Below are 21,589 nucleotides of genomic sequence, written 5' to 3' on the forward strand. Positions count from 1 at the left end.
GAATGTCTGGAACAGAGGAGGGGTGTTGAGCGGCGAGAGTGCTAAAGGTTGAAAACGCCTATTCCTTTGAGAATAAGGTGAACCCGGTTGGCTTCAGGCATGACAGTGTTGACACTGCAGCAAAGGGCAGTGACGTCCTCAATGTACGACGTGTAACTCTCCCCGGGAAGCGGCACACAGGTGCCTAATTTCTTTTGGTAAGCAGCGGGGCCGGTGGTCACTGTTCAAAAATCTGACGAAGCTTAGTGGTAAACTGAGGTCAGTGAGGAATGGCCGTCTGATGGTTGACAACCTGGTTTTGGTTACATGGCTGAAGAAGAATTACACGTTGAAAAGTTTGGTCGCAGCATCTCAACGGGCGCCTTTGCGTTTTGCCTCCATCGAAACGCTGCTGCGGCGGTCGGGTTCGAACCCGGGAACTCTGGATCAGTAGCCGGAGTTCCCGGGTTCGAACCCGACCGCGGCGGCAGCGTTTCGATGGAGGAGAAATGCAAATGCGCCCGTGTGCTGTGCGATGTCAGTGCACATTAAAGATCCCCAAGTGGTCTCAATTATTCTGGAGCACTCCACTACGGCATCTCTTTCTTCCTTTCTTCTTTCACTCCCTCCTTTATTCCTTCCCTTACAGCACGGTTCAGGTGTCCAACGATATATGAGACAGATACTGCGCCATTTCCTTCCCCCAAAACCAATTATTATTGTTATCAGTATTATTAAGCATCACAACGATTGTAGGCGCTAGCATCTTCATATTGCTCCAGCCAATCTTCAACCCCGTGGCTGGGTAGGCCATAAAAAACTTGAGGATTGCGCTGCCGGGTGGTAATAATAACCCTGTTAGGCTGACCAGACGACGTACCGTTCGACGCGTGTGTGGGGGCAAGGCCGGTAGAAGCCTCGGGTCCGAGAGGAAGCGCAGCAGTTGGGGAGGAAGCAGGCACTGCAGCCGGAACAGGCGATGATGATCGATATGTTCCATCCTGGCTGATGGGCCGACCAGGATTCGATCAGAGCGTTGCTGCAGGGTTTCGATTGAGCCGGACAGGCATCAAGAGCACGCTCAACCATTTGTAAGCTGGGCGTCTGAGCTTTACTGGCACTACCAACAATGGCTTCGAAGAACAAAACCACGAACGAGCGTTAATGATGATTCACAAATTAGGATGAAGTTCATCTGAAGCGAAGGGTGATGATGGATAATCACAGATGTAGAGGAAGTTCACGAAAATTTCTCACAATATGAATGAAAAGTACGTTCATAAACACTTTCCTTTTCAAAATGCTTTTGTATGGAATTTCTGGGCATGAAAACACTTTTGAAATAGACAAAGCCTAACAAACGTAATGAGAAATAGTTGCCGATGTTCTGAAAGAAAAATAGCCTAAAGTAAGCCTCTCTGCCTTTCACTGGCAGTGAGTTTTATGTAAAGGTTTTGTTTTGGGGACATTGACGTTTAGCAGTTGCAAAATCCAAATAATGGCGGCCGGTTTCAGGGTTTTCGACATTACGCCCCTTGTTGTGAACAATGTACCGCTCTGTACAGGTTGGTGCTCACAGATTATGTGGACCGCAGTTCTTATGCTTATGCATAAGAAGCTCATGGCATACATGTCATACATGTTTGACCGACAGTATGTCTACAGACTTTCACAACCCGGAGACGCACGGCGTCTGAGAGCCCTTTCGAAGGGTTTGGGCCTCTCACAGCCATGTTTCCCATCCCATGACGGCAATGACTGCACTAAGTGAGAGGCAGGATACATGAGGGTGTGGTGACGCACCCTCCATGAACCCCCCACCCCCCTCCTTCCTGAAGCGGGCATCCCGCCTAAAGATGCCGAAGGCAACGCGAGGCACGTACCATGCGTGGTCTGTGATCTTGGAACGGAGCTACGAGTGTTTCGTGGTACTTGCGTATCTTAGTTATCTTTCTAGCGAAATTTTTTCTTGCCTACAATGGCTTCTGAAGCGGTCTTTATGATACAGGTCACGCAGTGACTGAAAATTTTTCAACCATAGCAGTTTTCTCAACAATTTTCTGTCTCTAAAGACATTTCCGGCAGCTAAACGGTTGTCTTCAGATAGCAACAATAAGTTCGCACGACACAGATCATATAACTTGTTTCAGACCACATTGGCATTTTGTTCATGGAAAACGCCAATTTTTCAAAAATGAAACATGCAAAAAAAAAACAATTTTAAATGCGACCGCACTTTTTCTTCACGCATAATTTAAAAAAAAAGCATTATGTGAATTTCTATTGGGAAATTTTGTTCTTGTAAAATTGATTCATTATAGCGCGGTTAAACGGTATTACGAACGAGTTGTATTATGTACAGTTTTGGTTCTGAACCAAAATATCTTTACTAACGACAGACAACTAGTATATGCTAGGAAGATGGATTTAAAGAAATATAATTTATCGACCCTTGAGCGGTTCAAATTCACGCCGTCGACACTGAGAAGTAATTCGTGACAAGTAAAAAGATCAAGCCACGCATCAGTAATTACTCAGAATAACGATATAAGCAGTTCGAAAGTTAAAGCAGCCAGGGGTAGACCAACGTATGTATCTTTCACAGCGCTATCAGTTTTAGCGCATTTCCCCCAGGTTCGCATAGTTTCCTCTGGTGGTGTTGTTGTAATTCCGCATGCCCGACTCATTCCGCAATGATTGGTTGCCCAGAAAACAGACCAGCTGTTCCTTCCTCTCCACCTTCAAGCCAAAGGCTAACATGGGACACCGAATTTGAACCGGGAGGCCTCAATCAATGCCGCAGTGCAGAGTATATTTCACCTCAGCTATCAATCCGCTCAATCAGCCACGTGCCATTGCAGCTACCGAAACTGCACAGGTAATCGGCAAAATATTGGAAATGCCTGGCTTCACTCTGGTCCTTTGTTTGACTGGTCATTGCCAATACATTTCTAATATTGGGCTGATTAGCAGTGTTACCGGGGTATTTGTGTTTCTTCAGCTGCACTTGAGTGGCAGTGGCGAATTATTTCGGTTCTCAGTTGCAGTGGTAGCTGTGCGGGACGTCAGCATTGTGTTAAATAATTTCTGGAACCAGCTTTGTGTAGACAGGGGGCAAGCGGCTTGATTTGTGTTTCGTGTTGAGCACGCTAGGACTAAGGCCCCCACTTACCGATTTGGGGGATGTTTGTCTAAAGCTTGCTAAGTGTGAAAGGTGCACCACATGCCACGATTGACAGGTGGCAACCTGCAAACTTTGTCTGAAGCCTGCTTAATGTTCAAAATCAAGCCTTTAATTAAAAAAAAAACGAATCAAAACCCAAAAATGCGCGCAACACCGTCTAGTCATGCCTGTCCCGTGATATCATTTGTCAAATCGGTGCGGTGGAAAACAGCACACAAGTGACAGCTGTCTGCTGAGGGCAGTGCCATTGGATGACCGGACTTTTAATACACTACATAAATGGTGCGAGGCTCGTTCAATTATTTTTTGTTGACCACCTCCATGTAACATTATAGATGCCAATGCGCTAATGTCCCGCTTACAGCTGGACTTCAAGCGGCCTGTAGGGTTTCACATACTGCCTTATTATCGCAAGTCGGGCAGTCTTCGCGATTCACTGCTCTCAACACGCCCTTGAAATGACTACTGTTTAGTAGGCTATCATTATTAATGAACACGCTTAGACATTGAGAATACTCGAAGTCGCACCTCACAGAGACCGCTATAAGAACATGCACGCTGCAGCGGAAGCAGTTACATTATTTAATTTTTTTTCTTCTTTCTTGTTCTTACTTTCTTCCTTTGTGGCATCCAATGTGAAATTTATTCCCGGAAAACAATTTTTAGAACTACTGATACGAACTCATGAAATCACGACCGAAGAGGATCATGTGGTCACAGTGTAGCTCTGAATGTGAATGATCGACTAGATAAGTTTCAGCGATCGATTAATTCTAATTAAGATAAGGCAAATGATCAACACAGGTTGACTCTAGTTTTGCTCTCAGTGCATCCATATCCTGCACAGAATTTTTGCAATTTTTGGTTGGCGTAAATATGCCTAGAGGCACTGTTCCAACATAATTTCGAATAAAAGCGATCCTCACCCCTGCTTATAGTGTGTGGCTTGTAGGCAGACTTCAGGCACCCACGAGACGGACGCACTTCAGCCAGTGTAGCTGGCCACGACTGCCCGTCCTTTAGGGACCTGGACCTGGCTGAGAGTGGCTCCTGTGAGTAAAGTGCAATGCGCAAAAGGGAGAAATTTACTTTGCCAAATATCTTCCTCGTTTCACTAAAACCTGCCCTTAAAAAACAACAATAAATTGTATGGGACACACAATCTCCACGTTCAGGATATGACGCTATGGCGTTAATCAGTGAATGCCCATATCTACGGAATTGGTCGTTCTCAACGTAACACTCACATGTCGCTAGGAATCCTCACGCCAGTTCTTGGCAATGGTGCAGTGGTTGAAGGACACGCCATTGGCATGCGATGGCAGGTGCTGCCCCAGGTGGGACTTGTGCGACCAAAGTTGCCCTTCCCGAGAAACCTCTCTCAATCAACCGTTAATTTAACTGCCACCTGCCAGTGTGGGTGTATGCTCACCATCCGCAGGGTATGATGTGACAACCCCGCAAGATCACGTGACCTAGGTTGCCACTTAGGTTGCTTCTCTGCGGTGGCTTCCTGGGCCACGCTAAGCAGCCTATTTACCGCCCACAACGCTAGCTGTCGCATTTTCTGGCTAACCGAGCTTTTAACGCTATCGCGTTAACATAACATATGCCGCTTTATTTCAGGCGAGAACCATGAGCCTGCATCAAACACAATTATATGAAGCTATTTTGCGCTATTGGTAAGCAGCGGAAGCAATCACACCGCGCAAAAAGAAACAGCTATGCTGCAGGGCATCCGTAACCGCCAAAACAAGAGTTGTGAGAGGCAGCGCGGGAGGTGGAGGTAAAGGATGATGGTGAAGAGGTGACCGGTGCCGACAATCACATCATTTATGAGAGCGTTGCAAGTACAACCGTCACTATTAATACATCTTCACCATCACGGAAAACAAGTTTCAAGAAACTCAAAGATCTTGCCTACAGAGCAGTTATAAATATCCTGAATATAATGGCAGCCCCTCTTAGAGCCCTGTATCTAAAAAAAAACGAGTTGTTTTTAAATAAATACCAAACACCACTAGCCCAATCAGAATATAGGACACTGGGTGCCACGGATCCCACAACGTCATGGAATAGACAGTTACTTGAATGAAAATGGGGGGCTACACTCACGCGATATTTTGATAGCGTCAACGGGTTAATGCACAGATTGACGGAATTGGTCATTGCCTACTTTCATAGCTGGTTCGCATTCTCATATGACCCGTGGCGAGTGGTGCAGCGGTCAATTAATGCCGAACAGCCACGGAAGGTGCCTGCTTCAAACACAGCCACCAATGCAGCTTGCGATATCCCGTTTTTCACTTCCCGAGCAGCGTTTTGCGACAAATGATTAATGTAATTTACACTTTCCCAGGTGGGCACTTCGCTAGGAATCTAGTGGGAACGGTGCCGCCTGTCGCCGTGGACATGATATTTTGATGTCGCAAGGTCACGTGACCTACTTGGTTGGGTTGCTCAGAAAAAGCAACCTGGGCCTCACAAGCCCCAGAGTTTCTGGCGATGTTTTGCTCCCGCCGCTGACAACGAGGCCTACGACGCCGGCGGGTTTACCCCGCAGACGTGGGTAGTTAGGAAACAGTTATGAGTTCTAACACTAACAAACTATGCATTGTTTACTTAAAAATTTACGTATCCAAACCTTTGGTAATCGTCGTTGTTTCTATTTACTCACTAGAAAATGCACTTTTTGTCCGAGTGGCCACGAGGCAAAACTATGGAATTAGTAAATTGTTAAATTGTGCGACAGTTATCAAAAGCTTCGCACAACAAAAGTATGTGTTTGAATCCTTGCACAAACATATGCACATAATTGAGGTTGTGGTAAATGAGCATGTATTGTTAAGGTGCATGCTCAGATATGCCATCTCTTTGACCAAATTTCATTTTACTACAAACACCGAGAAGCAAAATGACACGTAAAGTCTACTCGGTAGACCTTTCGGATTTTTTTTTTCAGAGGAAACATACCGCTTCCAGACTGATAAGATAGTAATGGATAAATCATGACTTTTGGAGGAGAATCAGTGGTCTAATTGAGGACATAGCCTAGAACAACACTCCATATTTTGATGAATTTGAATTCTTTATTTTGTACGTTGTCATGCTGGGAAATTATTTCGTGATAAAACCGGCACCGTGGTTTCCCTTCAGTACACTGTTTTACTTGACAAGCGTCCACTGGACTTGATACACAACTGAGACTGACCACCTGTCATAACCTTTTGAGAATGATAGCTTTATGATACGGAGAGAAAAACGCTTGTCTAGAACACGTTCTCGGCTCGTTTCGGGCTGAACACGTGAAAACTGGGAATAACATTTGGTTAAAAATTGTCTGCATGCAAGCATGCACAATTAAATAATAGGTTTTCATCGTCATGTTTTGCCTTTCTGGTCGCAGCGGCTTTGGGAGCTGCGGAACACACGGTTTGGTCATTTTAGGCATATTTTTCGCTCTGTATGAAACGTTGCACTGACTAGAAGACAGCGTGCTCTAGCAGGCGAGCAAAATAGTGGATGTTTTAGTGCAACAACTTGACTAACATTAAATCTTCAAAACTATCTGAGGGGCGATAGGGCATCGCATATGAAGTATTTTCTTAATTTTCTACTTCTGCCCGTGTCGACTTCCGGGTGATCACAAATGCACCGAGTAGCGTTGGTAGAACACACTAGTCGATTTCCACTCCATCCGGACTACAGGCATGCTGTAGCGAACTCCAGGTAGGCCAGTAACACAACTGCTTTCGTGCAATGCATGCCAATATATGCACAACCGCATCATGGTTTAATGCAAGTGCCGGAAGAACTGTGCAGTGGCTTAGTGAGTAGTTGGCACGCAAGCGTACCTTGGGTGCCGAGCCCGACGAGAATCTTGCACTCGAATCTCGATCGTCGCCACCACGTGGGGCCTGCAGGGCAGCCAGTGTCACGAAGCCGTAACCTGCTGCCAGACCACGCACGTGGTGGGTGACGCCGACTGCCCGTCGCACAGAGCCACTGCTGTTGGAGCCCAACTGCTCCGCTTTGATGCAGGGACATGCTTTTCATACTTGGCCCAGCCGTCTGCAGAGAGATATCGTATTGTGTTCATGGCTTGGAGCTTAATGAATTATTCTTGAAACACCGCTGTGCTCTGGTGTTTTACTAACCAATGCTGTAAAAAAGCTGCCTGTCAAGCAAAAGCTGTGTTGCACATCATGCGTCAGTGGCATCTGCCTTCAATTAAATATATGGAATGAGCGCGGTGCTTCCCCGTTGCTGACGTAAGCCAGCCGAGCAAAGAGAATAGTGGTACTTCAAAGAAATTATTTAAAATATGAGTTTTTTCACTAATAAAATTGGCACCGAAAACATCTCTGAACATTTCGTGCCGTTTGTAGCCTGATCCCCTACAGCATCAGGTGTTGGCTTCATGTGCTCTTAAATTTAACATTCACTATGAATTTTTTCTTCCCTGCTTGCTTCGCACGTCGTAGCCTGCATTACAAAGGAAGTGATGAAAAATTCAGTACCTCTGCACTAAACATCGTGAGCGCTTTCAAAGGATAATTCGATATTTTTGATAGCACTGCCGAATTGTAAATGTGAGAGTGTTCACATGAAGCAGCAATTATTTAACTAGTTGGAGCTTAGTCAAAGACGAAGTCGAAGGCAGTGAACCATCTAGAAGCTCAAAGACAGTCACTAATGCCTCATTTCAGAAAGGAATTGTTGGACTCAGGGTTGAAGTCGCACATTGGCGCCAATTTGTAATTTTAGGATTAATTAGTCCCAGTGATGCCTTTTGCCTTTTGACCCTCTGCACCACATTTAGCCCACCTCTTCCCGCCCTACTGCCTATGGGCCTAAAAGCCAACACTTCACGGAAGCATGATTTCACTCACTAACTTTTTATTTAAAGTAAAATATTTTATTCGTCTTTCTATAGTATATGGTCTGTATAGTGCTGGGTATCCGGAGTTTTTCGTTCTTCTTGCCTGTTCAGGAGATAAGGTGCAACAGTGTTCATCACTGCCAGACGCGTTTGTAGATAACTTAGCGAATTAAGTAGGGGCGTTTGTCGAACGTCCGCGTCTAACGATGGTAGCGAATCAGTTTGATGTGTGTTTGTTCAACAATTACTAAAGCAGCCGGAGGTGCCATACAGACTACGTAGTTATATTATGTCACATTAAGCAGGCAGCCAGTACAGAAGTCCGCATGAATACTAACCCGTGTCGCCAGAAGAAGCAGGTCACCTCTCACGCCAGCTTGCTTCAGGGTCAACACGGAGTGTAGTGCTTGGCAAGCTCAGGACAGGAAAGACGACATATTGCTACGGGACTGCGGTTCCGCCCGAAGAAAACCACACCAAGTCGGAGAGATCCCAACGAACACAGCCGGTGGCCAAAAATCCTTTTCTTCATCTGCGCACGCTCCCCGTGCCTCTTCTTCCGCCCAGGGCACTTGGTCGGCCTACGCCGTCCCTGGGCATATATTCAAGTATACAACCTTGAAGTAGATCACAATGAAGGCATCCATCCACATCCAAGGCGCCAAATGCTGCCTGCGGAATCCAAGATTACAAATTTGTAAAATGGGTACAGTCGTGGTGACACTGTACGCTAATTGTAGCCTGAAGAAATTAAGCGACGGGTTGCGATCTTGTCGCGGATGATTCTAGTGTTAAGGTTTCTACTGAGTAGGAAGACAGACAAGCGACTCTTTGTTATCTGGCAAGGGCGTCTGTCATCTCATGGTCTCCGGTTGCTCCACGTTGTTGTCTAAAGCACTGGCTGCGACTACCCTCTGAAAACACCTCATTGAGTGCTTACCTAAAGTTGGGGAATTTGAACATCTGTGACTGCAAAGCGTGTATAAATTTTGCAGAAAACAGAAGTATGGCGCAGCTGAAAATTTACGAGGCGTGGTGTCTGTTGATTAAAGGTGTCCCGAAGTTCGGAATGTCTTGCAGCACATCGACGCATCGATATAATAAACCGGCACATCAAAATTCATGTCCCATTTCTTTTCAGACTTAACTTTTCCGGACTTATTCTAAAGTAAGTAGACGACACAAAAGCTGTTTGCTTCAAAACAGATTACTTACTCGTTTAAGACATGAGCTTCTATTGGTGCAGGTGCAGCCGTCAACCACCAGTCAATTTCAGGAGGAGGTGCTCTTGGCCGAAAGGCTGCGGTGCTGATTGGTGCTCGGTATTGGCATGAAAAGGAAAAAAAAGATGTCGCGCCGTCATCTTGGGACCAGCGCCAAGGTTGAGTTGAAAGAAAATCGGCGAAACCTACAGTAAAAGCGCGAGAATGTCCAAAATTCTTGGTGAAACTTTTTGAATATTTGAAAACTGTAAGCTAGAGGTGCACAAGTTTTTAAGTAATCGTCCATTTTACTTATATGCAGCAAAATGGTTCTTGAGTATTGTTCCCACCTCTCGCATCTCTTGCAAAACTAATGGGGAGCGGTTTTGACAGCAAATGAGTTAATAGCAAAAATAGTCAAGCCTGCCGACGAGAGATCTGCTGATATGATGATTTTTACAGAGAAATCTTTCAATATATGAAAAAAAAACTGCGCTCATAAACTCTTTCCTGTTCAAAAATGATTTTGTCCACAATTGTTGGGCGTGAAGAGCTTAGTGCTAAGGCAGGAGACGCAGCTCCTGGCTAGAAGGCATGAACTTTGTGCCATCGCAGCGTGCTTCTTTGTGACGGAACAGCGGAGAACAATGCAGAAAAGAGAAGCGTTGACTGACAACTCTTTTTATTCGAAGAAGTCTTGTTTCTTTCAAAATAGAATGAGTTGTAAGTCAGTGCTTGTGTTTAGTCGCGTTGTTCTGCGCTGTTCTGTGACAAATGAGTAACCAACATGGGCTGGTGTTTTGGCCGAGTGCTTGCGGTGAAGTTTGAATTTTGGGCTTCAGACCACTCTAAACTTGGGACATGACGTCGGCAACGTATAGCAAGACCTCTTATGCAGCAACCTTTCGGAGTTTACGGAAGCCTCATCTGTGCTTAGGAACTCGGCGGGCGTTGAACGACGAATTTTCGTACGTCACAAGCGTACGCCGAAAGGATAGCACAGCTTTCCCTCTCCTAAAATTTTAAAGGGAGGGTGCCGGCATTGTGGTCTTGCCTATGCCCAATAAAGCACTGGCGCAGAAACCTTGTTGGTATTCGTTCCGTAGTGCCGGGTTTCACATTACAGAGGTGCATGTGGAATAATATGGAGGATGATGTGGAGTACTTGAGAAATATTTTCAGCACCCGCGCTTCATTAAGGGGCTTTGCGGTCGCACAGGATAAGTACAAGGTTTTTGAATTTGGCATACATTGACATTTTTTTTAGGTGGAAACGAAATGGCGGAGTTATTGGAAGTGGAAATGGCCGAGACCACGCCGTAAGGGAAGGAGCGAAGGACAACAACAACAACAATAACAATAATAATAATAATAATAATAATAATAATAATAATAATAATAATAATAGGTTTTTGGGGAAAGGAAATGGCGCAGTATCTGTCTCATATATCGTTGGACACCTGAACCACGCCGTATGGGAAGGAATAAGGGAGGGAGTGAAAGATGAAAGGAAGAAATAGGTGCCGTAGTGGAGGGCTCCGGAATAATCTCGACCAACTGGGGATCTTTTGAAATGTGGCTGTCTGCTCTTTGAGGAGTTTTGATGGCGCTTTTCAAAAGTGTACCCAATTGACGGGCGAAACAAGTATAGACTTACGCGATTTTAGGGTTATCACATTCGTTTCCCCTGAAACGGACCAGGAAATCTTTCTTTACGTGACGGTAATTTAGTCGGTAACCAACAGATTAAGGGAATCCTTCGTTAAGCTCACGCATTCATTTCAGCGTTCGTTCGAAACCTTGTTAAAGGAGGTTCATCCCACTAGTTCTATGCAAAATCACCGAAGTTTGGGCCAGTTGGTAATGATCCATCTTGAGAAAACGAAGCAGCACGAAAAAACGGTGACGAAAGAGACACACATACGACAGAAGGAATGCTTTCGTCCTGTCGTATTTGTGCCTTTTTCGTCCCCGTTTTTTCGTGCTGCTTCGTTTTCTGAAGATGAATGCCAGTAGGCTTAGCCTGAAGCGATCACCTTCAAATTGCATTGGACTGTATGTCTTTACGGCCGGCAGATGACCTGCAGTCAATCCACAATGGCGGCACATTCTGCTGCTGAGCCGCAAACGCCGAGACAAGCTGCAATGGCGACCCGAACATCAGTCGTGGTACCTTCAGCATACATGCTGTACCAGGCTTTCGTGCAGCAACTAGTTTTAAGTGGTTATCTAGATCTGCTGCAGGGCCGGCTTGATGAAGCAAATCGGCCACCTACTTACATGTCCATTCATACTGGCCTTCGAGGCTCTGCTTGGTTTCAGGATAGAAAATGCTTAGTAAATGGCTTCTTTTCTCGGTGGACACCTTAGTCACGCCGAGAGGGAAAAAATGGGTAGGGCGTAATAGCTTTAATGGATACTTTCAGTGTCTCTCTTCCTTTCTTCACCCTCTCCTTTATCCCTTCTCTTGCGGCGCGGTCCGGGTGTCCACCCAGATATGCGAGACTGCGCCATTTCCTTTCCTCAAAAACCAATTTCCTTTCAGTGGCCTGCGGGCCCCTTTATGTATCACTTTACAAACACGAATACTTCTTTGCGACAAAAGTTCCACAGACGAAGACTTCGTAATGCTCGCTCGCCACCTTTTGGGGGAGCGGAGAGTAATAGATTGAGGGGTAGTTTGATTGCTGCGGCATGCCGGCGCCAATACGACGCGCCAACATACACTTAATTTGCTATTGGCCTTATTTCTACTTCCGCAATTAGAACCCCTCTAAATATAGGCTCATTCATTAGAATACAGTCTTACTTCTACTTATACCCACACTCATTAGAATACAGTTTAAATATACCAGTTTAAGTGAAAGACTACATGACACATTCAAATCTTCGCTTGTACCGCAGCCGTGCAAACGTGCCTGCATGGCGCAGGGGTAGTGTGTCTTGAAAATCAGGGGGTCAATGTTTGAATAAAATTATAGAAATATTTCGAAAGAGGAAACCATTGGCTGTATAAAGTTTATCGCGAGCGCCGACAACCACCGCTTCTCCAGATGTGGTCATATGATTATGCCCGTGACTGCGTTCACTTAAAGAGGCGGCGTCGTTCTCGCATGCAGTTTTGGCGTCTGTGACGTTCAGTGCGTTTCGGATACTGGATAGGCAGCGCGCTCACCCTGAAAATCTGGAAGGTGGCAATTGAATGGCTGATCCTGAGAGATTGTAAACCCAATGAACGCGGCGGCCTACTGGTGCAGTGCCGCGTGTCTGCCGCAATATTTTCACCGCTAACGCATACAGGGCACATCTCTCACCACCCCCACGTACCTCAAAGCGCGACTGAGTCGCCCACTGACCCAGGGAGACAGTTATGCGCCCTTCCTTTCCTAGAACCCGTCGGAGTCTAGATTGTTGTCAACGCTAACACGAATGAACACAATGAACGCCGAAGCCTATAGCTTTAGTGCCGCATTTCTGTCACAACGTAGTCAGTGCCAACGCATGCAGCGCACATCTGTCACTGCCGCCACGTAGCTTAAAGCACGCCTAAGGTGTCTACTGTACCAGGGGCCCATTTATGCGCCTTTCCTTTGCTTTCGAAGCGCCGCTCTTGGTTGGTTTCGGCACAGCTCGAGAGCGGGTGAAAGTTGTTGACGGTCAAAGCCACAGAGTTGGCGAAACTCAGGGAACAAGGCGTAGTAAAGATTTCGCTTTAAAAGGCGCAGTAAATGTCTCACATATCGGTTGATACCTAACTGAGCTAAGAGAAGGAGGAGGGAGTAAGAAAGAGACTCTGGTGTGCCGTAGTGAAGGGCTCCGCAATAAATTTGACAACACGGTGATATCTGACGGGCACACACATCGCAAACGACGAGGGAACCTGAGCGTTTCGCCTTTACTCAAATCTAGAACGTCTAGATTGGAAATGAGCTTGGCTGGGAATCACTCCCTTGGTTTTGATCAAAGGCGCACTGATGACTCACTCTTTGGAGGCAGAATTGATCCACGCAGTGAGAAAATGAAAAATTGATTATGGGGTTTATAGTCCCAATGCGACTGAGTCTATCTCTAATGTCGCTTCATTGTAGGTGGGGAGTGGAGGGACGCCGCAGTGACGGGGACCGGAAATTTCGACCACCTGGGGTTCTTTAATGTGGGCGGATATCGCACAGTACACGGGTCTTTAGAGTTTCGCCTCCATCTAAATTTGACCACCGCGGCTGGGAACCCGTGTTTTTCGGGTCAGCAGCCGAGGGCCATAACAACTGAACCACCGCGGCGGCTAAAAAATGCAAAGCAGCCCACGTAACATTGCGCATTAGGGCTGTGTCGTAGATCCTAAGTCAGTTATAACGAAAACATTACTTCTTTCGCTAGAAAACGCGTCCGGTAAGGGGCTAGAATGCTGGTTCGACTGGCGGCGTGCCTCGCTGTCACAATGCAGAAATGCTGGTTTGTAAGAGGGACGTTGGCTGGTGGTGCAGAGTCAAAAGAAGAGGGTGGTCCTCTGTGGCCAGTCCCAAGACCTCGATGATCCCTGAAACTCATTAAAAAGCCGAAACTCGCACGCCGGCTACGTACGCCCAGCTTGAAGTGCCGCAACGAAAAAGAAGCGACCGGTGCAACGTCCGCGACAGCACCGAACGCTCAAACGCGAGACCCCATCAGATGCATTACATCGCATCGAACGCCGGATACGCCCACGCTTCTACTGCCACGTATGCTGGCTCCGCTTCGTGCCTGCCTCATCCCCAATCCACGTCATCCTTGTGGGATATCGGGGACAGGCTAGGGTCAGTCATGGAAGCACTCTTCTCTGCATCACTGGGTTGGCGCAAGTTCATAGAAAAGGCAGGATCATTCTGTACTGTCCTCTGACTTCGAACGCCACGACCGCAGCTGTGTTATTGACCGAAAACAAGAAGGCCAGCTGCCTTATCGGCGCGCGGCTACGTGGTGTAGGAGGTAGCACAGAACGATGGTAGGGACGCCGCGAGGAAAAACCCAGGGCTGAGTCTACGCTGTAAAAATACCTTTGTTGGGGCCTTAAGAGAATCGGCGTAATGGCCGTTTGCATGATTACGGGCGCAATAACAGGGAATTAAATGCACGAAAAAGAGGTCGAACCTGGAGTGCAGCGTTGCTCCCGGACCGATGGGTTGAACCACGGCCAAACCTCGAAGTCGATGAAGACGGAACGCCTGGCCTGGCGCGTTGTGGTCGGAGCCTACGGTCCGCAGGTAAAAGGTAGTTAAAAGAGAAGATTCTAAGGTCCGCTGCGAAGCAGCATTTTCCCTGGTAAAACATCAGCATCGGTAGGGTCAAAACTACCACAGAGCACAGCGCGGCGCTGCCGGAAGCTACCTGTTCGCCTCCAGATCTCTTCGAGCACTGCTCGCACACGTCAGCATCGAAATGTTTTGTCCTGCTCGTCTCGAGGCACGCGTTCACGCCAAGCCACCTATGCTCTCATTGGCTCAAGGTAAATGGGAAGCGTGAGCTGCCTTCCCTCTCTTATTGACGCCCACTATCGACGCAAAGCTGCACGTTCCCCCTGAAGGCGAAACTCAAATGGCGCCTCTTCCCTTACGGCGACTTATTTTATATTTTCTTCTTGCAAACAGCGCATTTTGCCGCCCTCCCCCTATCCTTTCTATCTATCACTCGCCTATTTTGTTTTCCTTCCGCTATCTTTTCCCTGTCCTTTTAGTTACACTAGCCTGAGCTAAGGAAGCATCTTACTCGTGGCGTTATAAATGTGTCAGCGGAGATGTGAGACTGATACTGCGCAATATTATTTCCCCCAAAACCAAATTCACTTTTTTTTTGTTTAACGTCCCAATCCTAATCAGGCTATGACGCCGACATAGTGAAGGGCTCCGGAAATTTCTACCACCTGGAGTCCTTTAAACTGCGCCGATATCGCGCATTGCACGGGGCTCTGGAAATTCGCCTCGATTGAAATTCGACCACCGCGGCTGCGATCGCACCCGCGTCTTTCGGGTGAACAGCAGAGCTTCAAAATCAATGAGCCACCGCGGCGGCTAAAAAATGCAAAAGCAGCCCGCGTAACGTTATGCGCTACGGCTGCGTTGTTGCGTTTAGGTGGCTTATAACGAAAACATTATAGCTTTCGCAGGAAAACACGCCCTATATTTCGGTTTCGGCCGGTACGGGGTTAGACTGCTGGCTCGACTAGCGGCTTGCCTCGCTGTGACGATGCAGGAGAAGTGCTGCTCTGGAATAGGGACGCTGGCTGGTGGTGCAGCCTCAAAAAAAAGAGGGTGGTCCTCTGTGGCCAGTTTTAAGAGCTCGATGATCCCTGGGCCTAAATATTTAGCCGCAGCTCGCAAGCCAGTCACTAACACCCAGCTGGAAGTGCAGAACCAGAAAACAGGCGACTGGTGCAACGTCCGCGACAGCACCAAACGCTCAAATGCGAGACGCCATCACGTGCATTACCTCGCATCGAACGTAGAATGAGCCCTCGCTTGCACGGTCACGTGCGTTGGCTCCGCTTCGTGTCTGCCTCATCCCCAGTCCACCTAATCCTAGTGGGATATAAGGGACATGCTAGGGTCAGTCATGGAAGCACTCTTCTCTGCACCACGGGGTCGGCGCAAGATCATGAAGGCTGGATCGTTGTGCACTGTCCTCTGACTACGAACGCCACGACCGCAGCTGTGTTATTGACCGAAAACAAGAAGGCCGCCTGCCTTTTCGACATGCGACTACGTGGTGTAGGAGGTAGGACAGAACGACGGTAGGAACGCCGGACCGGAAAACCCAGAGTCGAGTCCAAGCTGTACCAATAGCGATGATGGGGCCAATAAAGAATCGGCTAAATTACCGTTCGCCTAATTACGGGCGTAGTAAGAGATAATTAAATGCAACAAAAGAGGTCGAACCTGGTGTGAAGCGCTGCTCCCGGCCCGATGGGTTGAGCCACGGCCAAACCTCGAAGTCGATGAAGACCGACGACCTGCCTGGCGCGTTGTTGTCCGAGCCTACGGCCTGCAGGTAAAAGGTAGTTAAGAGAGGCAATTCCCATCCGATGCGAAGCAGGATTTTCCCTGGTAAAAACATCATCTTCGGTAGGGTGAAAACGTCGTACCACCAGAGCACAGCGCGGCGCTGCCGCAAGCTACCTACCGCTCGCCTCCAGATCTCTTCGAACACTGCTCGTACACGTCAGCATCGAAAGGTTTTGTCCGGCTAGTCTCGAGGCACGCGCTCGCGCCAAGCCACCGATACTCTCATTGGTTCAAGGCGCATTGGACACGTGAGCAGCCTTCCCTCTCTCATTGAGCCCTCTGGCTATCGACGCCAGGCTACACGCTCCTCCTGGAGGCGAAAAAAATGGCGCCCGTTTCCTTACGGCAGGTTATTTTGTCATATTTTCGACTTTAATATTGTGTTTCTTGCCGCCCTCCTGCTATCATTTCAGTCTATGACTCGCCTGATTCTTTTCCCTTCGCTCTCTTCTCCCTGTCATTTTACTTACGCTAGCCTCAGCTAAGTAAACATCATCTCACTCGCGGCGCTATAAAGGTGTCCACCGAGTTGTGGGATAGATACTGCGCCACTTCCTTCCTCCCAAAACCAATTTTCATTTTTTTTTGTTTAACGTCTCAAAGCGAGTCAGGCTATGAGGACTGGGCCATAGGGAAGGGCTCCGGAAATTGTGACAACCGGAGGTTCTTTAACGTTCACTGATATAGAACAGTACATGGGCTTCTTGAACTTCGCCTTCTTCGAAATTGAACCACCGCCGCCGAGATTGAACCCGCGTCTTTTGGGTCAGCAGCCGTGTGGTATAACCACTGAGACACCGCGGCGGCCTACTCCGCTACTGAGCCGGAGTACCCGTGATCGAACTCGACAGCGGCGGCCACGTTTCGATGGGGGCAAAACGCAAAAAGGTGCCCGTGTGCGGTGCGATTATCCCCAGGTGGCCGAAATTATTCCTGAGCCCTCCATTGCGGCACCTCTTTTTTTTCTTTACTCCCTCCTTCATTCCTTCCTTAAAGCGTGTATCAGGAGTCCACTGAGGTACACGAGGTAGTTACTGCGCAATTTTCTTTCCTCAAAACCAATTTTTAAAATTCTCGTGTACTGTGGGTGCCTTTGCGTTTCACCTCTATCGAAATGCGGCCGCCGCGGTCGGGTTCGAACCCGGGTACTCCAGATCAGTGGGGCGCTCGGCTGCGGAGCCAGAGTACTCAGGTTCGAACTCGACCGCGGTGGCCGCGTTTCGATGGAAGCGAAACGCAAAGGCAACCGTGGGCTGCGCGATGTCAGCACAGGTTAAAGATCCCAGGTGGCCGAAATTATTGCGGCTGAGGCTGACAAAGCAGTAGGGGGACACCCCAGGGGTTAGTCCTATCTCCCCCAATCTTCAACAACACTCTAATCCCCATGGCTTGCAAGTTAGAGCGCATCTCAAACCTCTCCCACTCGTTCTATGCAGAAAACATTAACTTATGTACGACAATGAGAAATGTTGGGACCATGGAAGAAGGCCTTCAAGCAGGTGCGAACGCGGTAGTGGAGTGCGCAGCCTCTATAGGCCTCGCGTGCTCCGCTGCTAAGTCTGAATTCTGGCTACTCCACCCGACCCCGAACCGCAACAGGAAAGAAAACCCCTCCATACTCGTCGAGGTGAAGGTCTACCAGTGCCACAGGTTGAAGAGATGCTCAACCTAGGCATGTTCTTAAAAAACAATGACGAAACACGGAGGCCATCTCTGAACTTATAATGACAACATATCAAAGCTTGCGACTGATTAGAAGAATAGCCAACAAGCACCGAGGCATGCGTGAACATGTCTTGAGGCGGCTGGTGCAGGCTTTCATGATTAGTCGGATGGTTTACTTCCTTCCCTACCTCTACCTCACAAAGGTGGAAGAGGAGAAGGTAGATGCACTAAGTAGACAGTCATACAAATCAGCCTTCAATCTCCCACAAAGAGTTTCCACCTCCCATCTACTACGTATGGGAGTACACAATACACTGCAAGAACTGAAGCTCATCGCACGGCCCAGATTGACAGACTCTCATCCACAAATACAGGTAGACACATTATCGCCTCTCTAAAGATTCAGCCAACTGGTCACCCTCCAACAACACCCAAGCCATCCCAACACACATCAGGGACAGACTCATTGTTCACCCTTTGCCCAAAAATGTACACACAGTTAACAACCAGGCCAGAAGCGAAGCTCGTGCCAAGGCTTTACATAAGGCTCATGCAAACGACAAAGACGCGGCCTACGTGGACGCGGCAGAGTACATCCACAATTCGGCATAGGCCATGATTGTAGCATTACATGACCTCAAACACATAGCCTCATGCTCGATCAAGACAACAATCTCACTTGAAGCCGAAGAAGAAGCCATAGCGCTTGGCATTTCCTCCTCAGCTGCCACACTCATTCTGAGTGACTCTAAAACAGCAATCACGAATTGTGCACGGGGACAGATTAATTCTACCACGCGAAAAATTCTCAATTCTTGCTCAACAGAACCCTGACCAGTTCAAAATGTTTAGGTGCCAGTCCACGCAGGTAACTTCGGCAATAAAGTGGCCAACACTCTTGCTCGAGCATTCGTCAACCGAGCAGGGCACACCGCAGACCAGGGTAGCGCTAGGCAGCGGCTCGTCACCTATCAAGAAATAACCCTCTAATTACACTGAGCAAAGACTCGACTATCCCTCACCACACATCTGCCTCTCAAAAGAACAACAAACTACCCGGAGACAGCTCCAGGCTCGCACATTCCCTTCACCGGCTTTGTTAGCTCTAATCCAACCAGGCCAGTACTCACCCGAATGCTCTCTTTGTGGGGCTCCGAGAGCAAGCTTTGACCACATTTTATATCTCTGTCGAGAATTCCGACCACCACATCGCTGGAACCTCACGGACAAAGATGGTTGAGAGATTGCGGTCTCCAGCTCCAAACCGGCCTCACACAGGCGGCTGGTAGACTGGTATGGACAGGTCGCTGCAAGATATGGACCGTCCATAAGGCTCATACATAAGACTCATCAACAAAGTTTTCACCTACCTACCTTGCTGATACGCGTAGGGGATTAGGGCACGTTAGCTGGCCCGCAGCAGGCTGTGGAGACCTTTGGCGACGCCGACCATTCGGCGGCCTTGGACTGAACGTCGGGGTCATCGCTGGACCTCAGCTTATCCCATGCATCTTTGGAGGGATCAGGCAAGGTTTCGGGGGAAAGCTGACGGACTTGTCTCTCCCAGATCATGGTCGAAGTTCTTTCTCACCACAAGTGCGGAAGGAATAATTGATATAATTTTTATCAATTTAGATATGTAGTTTGGTTTAGGGAAGGTCCCCGTCTCTAGTCGTCTCCACATGACCTGTTGTTGTGTGGTCAGTGTTTTATGGGGTGGTGAGAGTGTTCTTATTTGTAATGCGCTGTGAGATCGTGGTATGATATGAGTGGCTTACCGAAATGTTATGGTTCCTGACATTGCGCCACTTCTCTGCCGGCTAATTCTGGAGCGTGTTGGTGGGCACCCCATTTCCCGGATTCCCCGTGTGTGCTGGTGTCCATATGAGTTCAATATCTCTCAAGAGATGAGAGTGTCTTATTTCTGTGAGTACTTGCGCGGCGGGACTGGAGACCCTACCTCTAGCGAAGTTGCTAATCGCCAACTTGGAGTCGCTTACGATGGTAGTAGCGTCTGTAAAGACGATGGCCGCGGCGATGGCGGCCTCATCCGCGACTAGCGGTCTATAGGTGCAAAACCGTCTCTGCCATAGCCAGTCATGCTGGTTGATTGCTGGGGTGTGTTACTCCGAATACAGTGCACTTGTTCTGGTTCTTCGCGTCTTCTGCGGCGTCGAGGTAGAGGACATCCTGCAGCCGGCTTATGGTCTTGTGCAGGCTCTTCGCTCTTGCTTCTCCTCGGCCTTGGTGTGTGTGAGTGTTCATATTTCGGAGGAGAGGAAATAAGGCGCCTGGCTAGCACTCCCACTGGCAGGAGAATACTCGACACGCTGGGGATTGAAGGTGAACCCTTACGAAATGTCGCCCAAGTTGTCCCCAGCAAATATTCCGGAGAGCTCCACTGCCGCATCTCTTTCTTCCCTTCTTCTCTCAGTCCCTTCTTTATCCCTCCCCTTACGGCGTGGTTCAGGTGTCGGCCGATGTGCAAGACAGACATTTCCTTTCCCACAAAGCCAATTTTTCGTGTTCTGTGCGATGTTAGAGGAAAGGAAAATAGCGCACTAACTGTCTCACGCATCTCGGTGGACACCCGAACCACGCTGTAAGGAGAGGATAAACGAAGGAGTGAAAGAAAAAAAGGTGCCGTGGTGGTGGGCTCCGTAATAAGTTCGACCACATGCGGATTTTTACTGCGATGACTGATGTCTGTTCACGCTAAAGATCTGCAGGTGGTCAAAAATATTCCGTAGCTCTCCAATACAACACCTCTTTCTTCTATCACTCCCTCGTTTATTCCTTCCTTACATCATGGATCGGGTGTCCACCGAGATGCGTTAGACGGTTACTGTGCCGTTTTCCGTTCCTAAAAACCAGTTTTTAAATTTATCGTGTACTTGCCGCGGTGGCTCAGTGGTGAAGGCGCTCGGCTACTGATCCGGTTTTCCCGGGTTCGAACCCTACCGCGGCGGCTGCGTTTTTATGGAGGAAAAACGCCAAGGCGTCCGTGTGCTGTGCGATGTCAGTGCACGTTAAAGATCCCCTCGTGGTCACAATTTTTCCGGAGCCCACCACTACGGCACCTCTTTCTTTCTTCTTTCACTCCCTCCTTTATCATTTCCCTCGCGGTGCGGTGCAGTAGAACATCGATATGTGAGACAGATAATGCGCCATTTATTTCCCCCAAAACCATAATAACAATAATAATTGGTTTTTGGGGAAAGAGAATGGCGCAGTATCTTTCTCATATATCGCTGGACACCAGAACCGCGCACTGACATCGCACAGCACACGGGCGCCTTACCGTTTTTCCTCCATAAAAACGCAGGCGCCGCGGTGCGGGTTCTAACCCGGGAACTCCGGATTAGTAGCCGAGCGCGCTAACCACAGAGCCACCGCGGCGGGGTTCCCAAAAATTAATTAATAATTGGTTTTTGGGGAAAGGAAATGGCGCAGTATCTGTCTCATATATCGTTGGACACCTGAACCGCGCCGTAAGGGAAGGGATAAATGAGGGGGTGAAAGAAGAAAGGAAGAAGAGGTGCCGTAAGTGGAGGGCTACGGAATAATTTCGAGCACCTGGGGATCTTTAACGTGCACTGACATCGCACAGCACACGGGCGCCTTGGCGTTTTTCCTCCATAAA

General features: G+C 48.2%; 2 protein-coding genes across 2 annotated transcripts in view; one reads left to right on the top strand and one right to left on the bottom strand.

Annotated features, from left to right (window-relative positions):
• LOC144102346 (uncharacterized) overlaps positions 1-21,589 on the top strand; it is a 219,001-nt gene that overhangs the window by 150,157 nt on the left and 47,255 nt on the right. The window lies entirely within an intron of this gene.
• The window catches only part of LOC144101491 (uncharacterized), a 32,990-nt gene continuing 15,817 nt past the window's right edge, over positions 4,417-21,589 (bottom strand). The window contains exons 9-12 of the mRNA XM_077634670.1: positions 19,171-19,253; positions 16,156-16,261; positions 7,018-7,193; positions 4,417-4,491 (exon numbers count right to left, since the gene is read on the bottom strand). Of these exons, the coding sequence (XP_077490796.1) occupies positions 4,417-4,491; positions 7,018-7,193; positions 16,156-16,261; positions 19,171-19,253 (440 nt within the window). The remainder of the gene's footprint in view (positions 4,492-7,017; positions 7,194-16,155; positions 16,262-19,170; positions 19,254-21,589) is intronic.

Source organism: Amblyomma americanum, chromosome 8 (genome assembly GCF_052857255.1).
Source record: "Amblyomma americanum isolate KBUSLIRL-KWMA chromosome 8, ASM5285725v1, whole genome shotgun sequence".
NCBI lineage: Eukaryota > Metazoa > Arthropoda > Arachnida > Ixodida > Ixodidae > Amblyomma > Amblyomma americanum.